This window comes from Mizuhopecten yessoensis, unplaced genomic scaffold (genome assembly GCF_002113885.1).
Source record: "Mizuhopecten yessoensis strain PY_sf001 unplaced genomic scaffold, ASM211388v2 scaffold431, whole genome shotgun sequence".
Classification (NCBI taxonomy): domain Eukaryota; kingdom Metazoa; phylum Mollusca; class Bivalvia; order Pectinida; family Pectinidae; genus Mizuhopecten; species Mizuhopecten yessoensis.
In genome coordinates, this window is record NW_018403543.1 from 2,071,847 (window position 1) to 2,085,594 (window position 13,748).

At 37.7% G+C, this 13,748-nt stretch overlaps 1 protein-coding gene across 2 annotated transcripts in view; it reads right to left on the reverse strand.

The window, feature by feature from the left end:
- The window catches only part of LOC110449240 (cholinesterase 1-like), a 149,690-nt gene that overhangs the window by 54,128 nt on the left and 81,814 nt on the right, over positions 1 to 13,748 (reverse strand). For both annotated transcript variants that reach the window (XM_021495984.1, XM_021495992.1), the window contains exon 2: positions 3,150 to 3,314. In XM_021495984.1, coding sequence (XP_021351659.1) covers positions 3,150 to 3,314 — 165 coding nt within the window. The remainder of the gene's footprint in view (positions 1 to 3,149; positions 3,315 to 13,748) is intronic.

A 13,748-nucleotide genomic window follows, 5' to 3' on the forward strand; every position in this document is an offset into this window, starting at 1 on the left:
CCCCCCCAGATAGGTCTCTGGATCCGCCACTGATATTCAACATGTTTTTCTCGTTATTTGTATTTACTCTCATGCGTCTAAGGAAAGAACAAATAAGTTTGAAACAATCTAAGACTAGTGAAAATAAGCGTACAACGTCAGAACAGTACATTGTGTGTATGTGACGTACGCGGAAACATACCTTTGGTCGTAGTGTATTTAGGTTGTAATAGAAAATCAAAGTTCCTGATCTTAAATATAGCGACTGGAGTTTCCCTAATCTAAAATTGATTGGTTCGATTTTTCACTATTTAAAATAAGTATACTTGAGTTTTCCTTGGCAGATTCAGTAGAGTACAAACGGGAGGATGCCACTGTTAAGGAAGGTTTCAACTTCATGCAGCGTTTGGGAGAGGGATTCCTCTCCTGGACATTTTAAAACTAAGTGTTCTGTTGTGCTTTATGAAATTCCTTAACCTAATCCAATAAACTAAGCAATAAATGTGTTCGAAACAAATATACAAATATAAAGTGTATAAAAAAAATTTGAAATTTACAGAAATATTTTTTCTTCAAAAATATGTTATACTTTATAAAGCAACCGTCATGACTTTGATTGGTTACAGTGGGTTTATGAGGAAAGCACAGCTAAAGGTCTTCCGTCAAAAATAATTTCGCGGTGAAAGTATTGGTTCTGTTCCCCTTATTGTAACGAGAAACACAATACTGTAACACGGGGTAATATCATATATCAACCAGATGTGTCGGTCTCCACGTTTAATTACTACAAACCAAAGAGCACTTTAATTAAATCTGCAAGTACACACCATAATTAAAGTACAATGCGTGCGTATAGGAGCAACAAATCAGATTGTTTTATGATTTCTAAAAAATTCATTAGAAAAACAGTACTGAAACAATATTGAATAAAACTAAGGTATATAACACTGGATTTTTGAACATATTACAGATTTTTTTTTCATTTAATTAAAGTAGAAAATATATTAAATTGAAAAACAGGATTCAAATAAGGGTCTACAAGTCTGAAACAGTAATAACGTAAATATTCAGACATATTTTTTTGTGATTCAGTTGTCAATTTCTACCTTTTATAGTGTGCCTTGGAAGCCAATGAGTAATACTTATATAAAGGCATGTGTCATGTTACGATCTTAATACGGGGGGAATGTCTTCAGATATATCAAAATGAATGTCCATTTCTGTAAACAAGTATGCAATGTCAATATCTATACCATGTACATTACAAGTCAACTATTCCTTCGTCTAAATATGTACGTAAAACATTCACTTGAAAAAGTCGAGAAAGAAAAAAATCGTTTGTAGATGTAGAAAGCCAGACAAAGTTAACTTTTTTGCTTTATTTAATGTTTTTAAGGGTTTTGCTTTATTGCTGTACATATATAAATTGTTTAAAGAATATAAACGAATGCGTGCTGATTATAATACATCTTATATGTTGATAGTGTAATGCACTGTTACAAAAATTCTGAAAAATTAAAACAAACAAAAAGAAAACAAAGGGGAAAATCATTGATCGAAACTATATATGTATACATGACTGACGAACCATAACACTTTAGCCCTTAACAATAAAAAAATATTTTGGAAATAAAATATTCGAAACATAACAAAATATAATATTTATTTGCAGAATCGGGTTATGATGGAAGTAATACCCATGGTTAAGTACACCAGACTTTATAAAAATGTTCCGTGTATAAGACAGTACTTGTTCGATGTACTTACACAATCTTCTTGACATAGGTCAAACACTTCAGACGCGAAAGTGTGATTGGGAGTTTGAAAGAACATCTATTCATTACATTAAGGCGATTTTGTCAGTATTTTTGATTCATCTCAATCCCCGCTAAATCCTCGTTCAAGTTGCCTACACCAATACATCAATGTGAATGGCGTATCTTGATATGTTTAATTGCTCTCTCCGCATTTTTACGGTTTTGTGGTTGATGGTTTGTTCCTCTATCGAATCCCCTTATTTTATCTCCGGCAATGCCAGGTATTTACAAGATAACCATTGCGATATTGTATGAGGCGGCCATAATCCCTGTTGAACCGTTAGAGGTATTTGACTTCATATCACGTTTGCATCGTTTTGGAATATTAAGGATTACACTTGAAAGCGAAATATCAGATCCATAGCGAAATTGGTTCTTCAAAGACAGACCTTGCACTCGAGCGTGCTCAATTAATACAGAAGTGTGGAAACGCATCGTTCTTATCTCATGGAAACTAGCTTTAGCTGGTAAAGCATCTCAGAAGACGTTTTCGATTTCAGAGTAATTAACAGAGTTTATCGACAATCCCTATCGTCGTCAGGAAGTGTAGGATTAGCGAGTATTAAGGTTAAACATACGGTTGTAACAATCTGAGTTTTATTACAGGTAAAGAATTTCGGCTGATTACTACGTCGTTAAGACTGACCCCAAGGAAGCTGTGTCAATGATAAAGATTTCGTAACCGACCACACAATGTTCCTTGTACTCTTACACAGCCGTTGATCCGCTGGGATTTGAGATACATTCCAAAATCAGTACTATTTGAATCGAATCAATTTTCTCATACAATTTCCATGAAAGACACTTAAGTAAGAACCCAGCATATCCTATTACTTGAACGGCTGATATTAAATATGTAATACCAAAACATGCGGATTCTTTGATGTATGTGATTTTAAAACTTTCGGTTAAAACATGGCTATCGCTACAAAGTGAAGGCTATTCTCGATAGCAGCCACTACATGTAGATTTGTTCGATTATTCTTGGTTTCGCATTCTCGAAATAGCTAATATCCTATGACAACTGTGTCCGCGAATTGTGGGTATCTCAGGGGACACTTTAAAGTGTAGATAGGAGAGAAAATATAAGAGAAATGCTTTTAATGTTACAATGGGGGCAGCACATCAAGTGTGGTCTCTTGAATGTCCACTAAGCAGGGAAAACAAAAAAGAAAAACAAGAAAGAAGAACTGATTCTGCTAAGAACCCCCGTTAGTTGCCTCATACAATCATGCACGAAGATACAGCAGGTGTGCTTTTTGCTCGAATCAGTAAAGGTAATAGCCACACAGAGAAGGATTTTCTCGCAATTCTTTCTGTCAGAATACAAGGTTGGCCAATGACTTCACTTACCTTTGGTGTGTATACGTTGAGATATAAGCAATCTTCGCTAGTCTTGTTGAAGCCCGGAACATGGAGCTCGATGTATGCCAGACCCCCGCTGTGCTGGGGACAGGCGGGGCCCAGTTCTATCGCATTGAGGGTTCCCTCGTGCCATGTTTTTGGGACGACTGGGGGCTGCAACCGAAATAAAACAAGTATTAAAGTATTTTCATTGAACAGCTTATAGTTTATATTCTACGAAAATGGCAACACATGTAACACATTAATGAAATAAAATACCATACCATACATAAAAAAAATAAAATGTTACGTGTCCATTATGTACTTTGCTAAATTTGCAAAAGAAGTTTAATATTGACAATACAATAAATTAACCAATATTGCGTAATATTTTAGGTTATTCGTAGGTATAATGTTACAAATACTAATTAACATGCCTGGAATTTGATTGTATAACATCCGTGTTTAACAGGAAGTCATCCCTACGGAGGAATTTAACAATTACATTGGTTGCATCGAATCTGAACTAGTAATGGATCAGCCACTGCCAGAAGGTGTCACCTACGAGAGATGTATGGAAGGCCGTGATCAGATGTGGCCTACGAGAGATGCATGGGAGGCCGTGCTCAGGTGTCGCCTACGAGAAATGTATGGGAGGCCGTGATCAGATGTCGCCTACGAGAGATGTATGGAAGGACATGATCAATTGTCGCCTACGAGAGATGGATGGAGATCGTGATCAGATTTCGGCTAAGGGAGATGTATGGGAGGCCGTGATCACGTACGAGAGATGTATGGTAAGCTTTTATTTGACTTAAATGACGCATGACGTACTGGTGTCATCATATAGAAAACGCTATTAGTCTCGAGCCATGCGCTTACTTAGGACTGCTTTAATCATACATATATTAAGAAAGGTAGGACATTCCTAAACTTACAAAATGGTGAAGACCCTAGCACCCCTTAAATCATACATAGGTTTTGTTTATGATGTACGTTTCTAACCAGTGACCATATATACAACTGTAAATACCAACGCACAGACAAGGGTTGTGTAATGTGTATTACATGCAATAAGGGAAATAATCTTCATCTTGAATGCCGTATCTTATGACAGAGCTCGGTTGATATATGTCATCGATAAGTGTCTCTGCTCAAGGAAGGTAGCAAACGGAGACACGGGAGACCCTCACCTCCAGGCCTAATCGGGCCATCGCATCGCATTACATAAAGCAGAAGGCATACATGCAGCGCTAGTAAGTAATGCGTCACGATAGGTTCCAACGCTTAAATTTCATATTTGATAAAAATCCCCATAAATTAGGTAGAGGATTACAAACATCGTTTATTTTTATCAAGATATGTTTTAAAAGCTATGTGGCTAGTCTGGTTACCTCCCCTAATTAGCTCTCCACTATGAGGAGTAATCTCCGCAGGGAGTAAGTTCGATGTCATTACCAACAAAGTAAACCCATCGTAGATTTATTTTTTCTGCAATAAGGCGATGAGTAGTCATAGCATAACCTGAAACGGTTTTTTATCTTCATCCGACTCAGAGATTAGGTACAGGGCTTAATTCCGACTGTACTGGCTCTTCTAGACAAGTTATACAGTAACGTAACAGTCAACGTTTATCTAAAAAAAAAATGGTAACAGTGGTAAGGTTTATCATGAATTTTCTTTTTCAGTTCACATAAACTGCAGTGACTACTTAATGTAAGAGCAAGGTGGTGCACGTGGCGCTGTAGGCGTTCCGTCCTTTCCAGACCTAGTGACTACACGGGTTATCTTGGTTACATAACCGCTAGCTATATGTTGGATGTTAAGTCGCTCCGAGAAACGACACCAAATCCGGATATAGCTTGTTCCGTCATCCGAGTTCTGCCAATGCCTTGTAATCTCAACTTAATTCTCTTGTAAAACAGAAAAAAACGCTGTTCAGAGCAATGCAAATATGTACTCTACTTGTGCAGAGAATCAGTCGATATTTCTGTTATATTCATCATACGCTTTTCTTAACAAAAAGATACAACTTGTTTTTACGCTAAAATTTTCGTTGAAATTTCAATTTTCAAAATTCCCCGTGAAATAAATTTCAAATTTGACCCGAAATTGAATTTCCACTTAGAAGATACCTAAGTCGTAATAGTTCCATTTGTTGCTATGGTAACGGAAATCGACGTCGCTCAAACATTGAATTGATTGTGAATTAAATCTTTGTAATTTCTAAATCCTTTCTCCGATATATATCAAGGTAATTAAAGATATCAAAGGACTTTATATTGACCAGTTCCAAACAACAAGTAATAACGGTTCTAATCTGTCCTTTTCCGGCAGTACACGTTTTATTTGGAGTGCGGATCATTTCCGTCCGTCATCTGACGTTGCACCCATATCCCCTGGATTATAACAGGACAGGAAATTAAATTTGCTGTGTACGAGTGAATCAGACACACACAAAAAACGATAAAGAAACGATTGAAGTTGAAGATAATGATACATTCAAACTTTATTGAAATGTGTTGATGCAATACGGATGTACTACATATTTATTGATTCGTTATTTCCATTGCTCAATTGTTTTCGCCTGTCAATGTCTTCACTTTCGCTAAAGGTGCTTTTGGTTCTCGGGTTTATTTTTGGGATCCAAACGATTATACGCTCTTTAATTTATAATGGAACACAATAACGGGTTCTTGTGGATGTGATAAGTATGATTGTCTGTGCCTTACCCAACTCAACACAGCTATGACAGTGCACATGTGCTTGTCACCTGCCGACAAAGCACTTGACAGTGTGCTTTCTTTCTTTTGTATAGGTAGTGTCCCATCTAAGACACCTTACCTTGCTCGCTGTTATTGGAGTATTACATTGTATGCTGGTTTCCGAGACGCGTTTCCGATAATGACTAAACTTGTTGGTTTCCGTAGTAGATATTATCTTCCCTGGAAGTCGTGATGAATATCAACGCATTGATATCCTTTATTTAGATCGATTTCCGAAATTTCCAAGTACAAAGGACTTGGTCGTAACACAATTACACCAGGCGTCGCAAAAAAACCACGGCCTCAAGTAAAAGACATTTATTATATTTTGGGCATGCGACCGTAGCTTACTGGCGGTACCAAATTATTTCACTGATTCAAGATGTTATTGCCATTTATATATACTCCTTACAAGGAAACCGTGATCCCTTGGGACTTGTTCCTCCGGAATGCAACGGTTGATGCTCCCAGGTGCGCACTGAGCCTTGACACGCAATAGTAGTAGTCGATACACCCGTGGTAACGCACTCGTCATCACAAACATGCAATGATGCATGCTGACATTTTACCTAGGTCTCGTTATACACGTATACGGGTCCCGTGGGATCTGTATCGGAGAGGGGGGGGGGGGGAAGTGTGGGAAGTATACGTCGTGACTGCAGGAATGTGCACGCATCGTTACATCTTTAATGGCGTCACAACTCCAACATCCAATACTTTCACCAGATCGATTCTGAGGTGACCCATTACAGAATCGAGACCTGTAGTAATACCATAGGAATAATATTGTTAGTCTAGGCAGTTGTGACCTTCTTCGTGATCTTAAACAGTAATTTCCATTGACCTACTTACTGGCGAACGAGTTTTAGTCCTAATGAGCGATTGGCAACCGTTTTATCTCTAGAAATCCCTTTAGCGTCGAGATGTAGACCGGAATTAAAGCTACGATGGCCGACAAGAGCCTGACAAAAAATATAGGAATTTTCATATCTGTTTGTACCACGGTACACTTTTATATGGTACACAAAGATATTAAAATTCAAATCTTTGTGTACCATGTAAAAGTGTACCATGGCATACAAAGATTATAAACAACTCTACAAAAAAAACTCTTTTTTGTGTGAAAAAAGTGTACCACCAGAGCATCGGAATGTTGTTATCGGACACTATGACCAGAACTGACCCCGAATAGTGAAGCCCTAATTAAATACAATGTCAAAACAAGTCGTGAAGTTCATTTATCACTTCTGATGAAAAACAGAGTAAGTTGCAATTGTGTAAGTATTGGGGCCTTAAGAGGGTCTCCAAAAGGGATAAAGGACATCTGTATATTTTTGTCATATCCCTTGTTTTAATTGATGTCCAGATTATAAAGGATTGTACAACTAGCTCATCGTATTTCCCATTTTTTTTCTTTTCCAAAATGGTAGCCTATTTATCCTTCGATGTAATTAAATTGATTGCCCCCTTCTCGTCCCCTTGTCCCCTGCGGACCCCGTCGGCGTTTTCAACTGATTTGGAGTGTCTTTCATTTGAGAGGTTGAAGCAGATAGAATAGATTAGAAATGTAAGCATTAGAAAAATAATCCATAATGATTTCCTTTTTAACGTAAAACTTTTATAAAATTCGGTAAAGGATATTGAATAGTTGATTTCAATTTAAATGAGTAAGTAATAGTTTGGTAGCTCATTTGGGGCAATCAACATTTCATTGTATGTGATGACAGCCTTATCGGGGTGTAATTTGTCATACTAGGTAACCTTTTCGTCTGATGGTTTCACATGTTTCTGTACCATGACTTTTTACGGCCGTTATTTTGGTACAGAAAGATACAAAATCAACGGGTTGATTTTATTTCTGCTTTCATATCTTTGTGTACCATGGTACACTTTTACATGGTACACAAAGATTTGAATTTTAATATCTTTGTGTACCATATAAGAGTGTACCATGGTACACAAAGATATGAACATTCATATCTTTTTGTCAGGCTCTTGTCGGCCATCGTAGAAAGAGGTCCTCTGGTATGCAGAGCTGGTTAGCACGGGTACTTGTATGTAATTTATCGCTAATCACCAAGATATGACCAGCGTGTACCTTTCAGAATTACCTGTCGTCACTCTCCCAGTCTCTGGGTTACCTCAAATGCCATACTGATCACCGTCATAATTTTCCATTAAGGAGGAATTGTTTTATTATGACCCGTATTTGCTGATTGGCGTCCTCTTGTCAAGGAGTGTACCAGGCCGATGTAGTCGATAAGAGAAATACCGCTGGGACTTGGAAGGTAAACGCGGATAATTAGTTCTAGAGAACCTCCACGCATTGCACCAAACCACAGGGACATGGATCGCTTTACTTGTAATATAAAAAAATAGGGGTCTCCTATACTAATATATACAAAGGGATATAACGACAGACTGAAATCCGTTACCCCCTTTTCTCTTTCAGCTCGTGTCAATCACAAATCTTTGTCCATATTGGATATACCTCGATTGAATATTGAAGACAATTGATTTATTTACAAAATGAAAGCATAACTACGACTGTCTGACACATAGTAATCCACTGACACCGCTTTAAAGTCGCAATTACACCAATAAATTGCGACCGAACCAAATTCTTTACTCACGAGAAATGGCCAAGTTTCGCGGATAAACTCGATAAATATATCCAAGGAATGGTTTAAATCCTTATTTAATATCCTCAATCCAATACATGTGCTGCCCGCTTCTCTGAAATACTACGTCGATCAGTTTCTACACATGACAAGTGGTATATGAGGATTTTCCCCCTCGCACACCTGCATTTCACAGCAGCAGTCGACAAATAGGCGCCATTTTCTTTCGAATTATTTTACGCTCCGCACAGAATGATGTCCCGCCCTATCATTGGCTACCTGTATGTATGCGAAAGGGAAGCTACTCCAAAAATGTTACCTCATTTGTTTTCCGCCACTGATAGGGCGGAACATCATTCTGTGCGGAGCGTAAAATAATTCGAAAGAAAATGGCGCCTATTTGTCGACTGCTGCTGTGAAATGCAGGTGTGCGAGGGGGAAAATCCTCATATACCACTTGTCATGTGTAGAAACTGATCGACGTAGTATTTCAGAGAAGCGGGCAGCACATGTATTGGATTGAGGATATTAAATAAGGATTTAAACCATTCCTTGGATATATTTATCGAGTTTATCCGCGAAACTTGGTCATTTCTCGTGAGTATAGAATTTGGTTCGGTCGCAATTTATTGGTGTAATTGCGACTTTAAAGCGGTGTCAGTGGATAACTATGTGTCAGGCAGTCGTAGCTATGTTTTAATTTTGTAAATAAATCAATTGTCTTCAATATTCAATCGAGGTATATCCAATATGGACAAAGATTTGTGATTGACACGAGCTGAAAGAGAAAAGAGAGTAACGGATTTCAGTCTGTCGTTATATCCCTTTGTATATATTAGTATAGGAGACCCCTATTTTTTTTTATATTACAAGTAAAGCGGTCCATGCCCCTGTGCACCAAACAAGGACACCGGGCTTATCTCGGCAAGGCCAATCCCTGAGAGATGGAAATGTTAGTACAGAAAATCTAAGAATAGTGTGAGTGGTTAGAAAATATTTTAAAATACGTAATCATTATAACAACAATACCTTAAATGCTAGAGTACATGTACACTATCAATGAAAGCATTATATTGTAATAAAGTATTGTATGCCGACTTTGTCAATGATAACGTTTAGATTGCTCACACTTCAAATATCCTAAAGATATCAAACGCAACAGTTATTAACTAACGGCTCCCGAGTCATTGGATTGTGTTAGGCACAAGTCACAATGCCAGCAGTCGACTGTAACATAATTCTCCTCGAAATTTTCTTATTGGTACAGATATAAAACCTCATACTATTCAAATTTTGATTTAAATCTATAGTGCTTCATTATTTCAGGACAAAGTCACTGTAATGATAGGTATGACAGTCAGCTTCAGACCCCGCTTTCCTTGACATATAAACACATTCATTTTGACCAAATACTTGACACGTGCAGTCAAGATTGAGTTTTAAAATGTATTCACTAATTGAGTTCGGTGTGTTACTTGTAGTGACGTTGGGCCCATTGCACACCGCAACTCTAATACCTTGACCTCTCTTCTGCTACCCAGTCCCCTACTTCGTAACTTCGACATATATATTGCTCCGTCGCATTAACTTGAAGGTTGTAATGGCATAATAGGTCAATATATACAACCCATTATCCACGTTTTGATACTACACACGGTCTATTATCTTAACGCAGCTCCGGAAAAACACTCACTTCAAAAAAAAACTGTCTTGATATATTAACGAGTTTGTTCGCTTAAAGATTTCCGTGGTATAAAAAGGGTTGATAGGTTAAATACACATAGGCCATCTCATATTTCTCAAGAACCTTTCATCTCCATATCAGTCACCTGTTGTTCAAAGGATGATAAGCTTTAGGCCAGGATGGTGCAAATCATTCCAATTGTCTTACCGCTAACAATAAATAGATAAATAAAACTCAACAGACAATGCATGAACAGGTATTCAAAACAATCTGCCAGCGAAACAAAACACAAAACAGTATTTGTAAACAATATTCAGATATTTGTCAAACATAGCTTTTATTCTATTTCGATTAATAATTCGTTAAGCTAACTTAGCTTTGGCCAATTGAACCCAGTGTTGGTAACCTTGATTCATCGTCACTTTCCCGCGCAACCTCCATATGTGTTTAGTGTGGTGTGCAAGACACGTGTGTTCAGATATGAACCCATTTTCTAAACACAAGGTCAACTTAACTTGTTCAGGTATTATTTGGAAGCCCAACACTAGTACATAGTCTGCGAAAAATAGTCTCTTATCATATACACTGATGCAATTGGAAATTTCAAAATAAAAGCATGGTGAATAAATGTATATCGAATGAAGTCAAACAGTTGTTTGCAATTACGGTTAAAGAATGTGTTCAGCTGTGAGGCTAACAAAGCTATGTACGAGGTAGTCTAGTAAACCTATTAAAAAATCCGGATCACCTGGTCGAGTGTTATGTGCCTGAGATACGATGAAGGGCTAATCAGCTCTACCTGCAACACATTAACCTTTCACGTGGTATTCTTTGTCTTACCTATATTACACACTTTCTACTTTGGTTTCCAAATGTCTTATCTATGTGTAAAACGTGTCCTTACCTTGACCGCTTTTACTAACCTTGGTGTCCTAAATATCCTACCATATTACACTTTTACTGACCTTGGTGTCCTAATTATCTTACCATATCACGCTTTTACTAACCTTGGTGTCCTAAATATTCTACCATATTACACTGTTACTAACCTTGGTGTCCTAAATATCCTACCATATCACGCTTTTACTAACCTTGGTGTCCTAAATACCCTACCATATTACACTTTTACTAACCTTGGTGTCCTAAATATCCTTCCTATATTAAACTTTTACTAACCTAGGTGTCCTAAATTTCCTACCTTTATAATGCTTTCCCTAACCTTGGTTTCTTAAATGACCTTTATATATTTCACGCGTCCTAAGGTTACAATTCTTTATGTTTTCATCTTTTACGCGTTCCCTAACATTGGTTTGCTTAATGCTCTTACATAAACCTTCAATTATTACGCGTGGCTTTTAGTAATTTATTGATGTTTTTACCTTTCAGAATCACCCTTGCAGGTCGGGGATCGAGAAAAGAATACACCTGGTGTTAACCTATGCATGTATCGTAAGAGGCGACTTATGAGGGGAACCCCAGCAGATCTGGGGATTAACTTTTGTGTCCTCTACTTGGGAACACAAGTGACAAAAAAACTCCTACACCGGTTTCAATATTTGGAATCTTTATGTTTCTCTCTACTTCTAACTACATTTTACTTCCTAGCACATTGCTAGACAACACCTCACTTTTGGCTTTAATGTTGAACGTTAGCCCAGGTAAGGAAGTCAATGGGTTCTGTCCCGAGGCCGGGACATACCGAAGGCCTTAAAATGGTAGCTGTAACTCCGTGCTCAACATTCAGTATTTAAGGGAATGGCAACGACTGGTTCACCCGTTGACAGTATAATGTAACGGGGTGGAATGCTGTGCTCGGTGCCTTCGGCAAGGTATTTCAATGAGATAACACTATAAAGTCGGAATAAGACCCGCGCTATCATAAAGAGCCAGGTACACCAACATACCATGCCTCCTGTACACACACACAAACACACACACCTGCATGCATTCACAACACGCATAGAGACACGTCCTGAAATGCCCCTAGCTGTTAATAGGCGGTCAACAAAATAAAACGAAAATGTTCAGGCTTGGCCTAGCCTTGGAATCTTAACATTTTATTCATATTACGAGTGGTGTCTTAACCTTGACGCCTCTGATGCGTTTAACCAGATTTGTGTCCGCTGTAAACAATAAACAGGGTAGTGCGGACTCCGACTTTACCCTGATATTGTAATTGCCACATAATTATCTTTTTGGTATATCAATTATGTATGTTTGATTTTTTTCGCACAAATTGGCATGAAGCTCTTTGTTTTGATTATGAGACCCCAGCTTGATAATGTGTACCTCTACATTCAAACACAGCCTTTATCCAGAAACAGCTGCAAAGCCGTGTCCAAAATTAGATTTACCAGGAATCGGCGAGTAAAATATGTATGACCAATAGTCGAGATTAGATCATAAAGTGTTTTTTGGTTTCTCTTGTAAAATATTTTCCCTTGACCTTTTTGAAAAGTGTTAGACTCTCCCTATTGTCTGCCATACACTGTCTACTCGGACGGAGACACACGGAGAACATTCATCAGACTCTGCAAGAAGTGGAGGACAAATCGAATTTGATTTAAGAGTTTTTACATGGTGTCTAGGGATCGAGTTAAATCAGAAGGCCACCGTCAAAGTCAGTCAATCCGGTATAAATGTTACCGGCCAATACGACCATTTAACTGTTTATGGTCACATAAAACCAATGTTTGTTTTAAAACACACTCAGTCTGCTTCTCACGGAAGATTCCTAAGGCTTACACAAATAAGTCGTAAGTGCTTCAGCTTAATGCAGGCTCCGATATCAAAGAGCGAAGAAGACCCATAAACATCTGTTGATATTCTCGGATTTCTTACACACTTAGATCACTGAAGCAGTAGAAGGTCACAACACTTGTACGGAAATACACAGGAGTCAATCTAGGATATATCAAGGAGTTCCAGCTCATAACGATGCTTAACAATCGTGTTGACCTCTCTCAATCAGCACATATCAATGTCAATATAAAACCTATTGACAGACGTTGATGGAGGTCTTACTAATAGCACATGGGTATTAATTACAAGTGGTGTTTTATTCGAGCAAAAGCACTATAAAGATATATATGTAATATGGGTGGTCGTGTGATTAACATCCGATCAAGAAGGCGCTCATCGAAAAACAAAGGTTAAGATCGTGGAATCTTTTATTCGATATTGTATTATACTTATAGATAAAACTGTGATAGATGATATTATGCACAAGTACTTGAGATAAAATAAAAATCACAAATGTTGAATCTTTTATGTATAACGTTATTGAAGAGGATTTCGCAATGTTGGTAAAGGGATGGTAGCGTTGGTAAATGGATGGTAGCGTTTAAGACAGTTTTAGGCCCCTTTGTCTCTTAATGGTCTCCTGGTTTTTTTTTTATTCAAGTGCCAAAGCATCGTCCCAATGTTTCGTTTTGATCTAGGCTGACTAAGATAGGAGGGTAACTACGAAAAATCATGTTTGTGAAAAACGAAATAAAGATGATTTGATATTCATTTTTTTTTACAAATAGATTGAAGA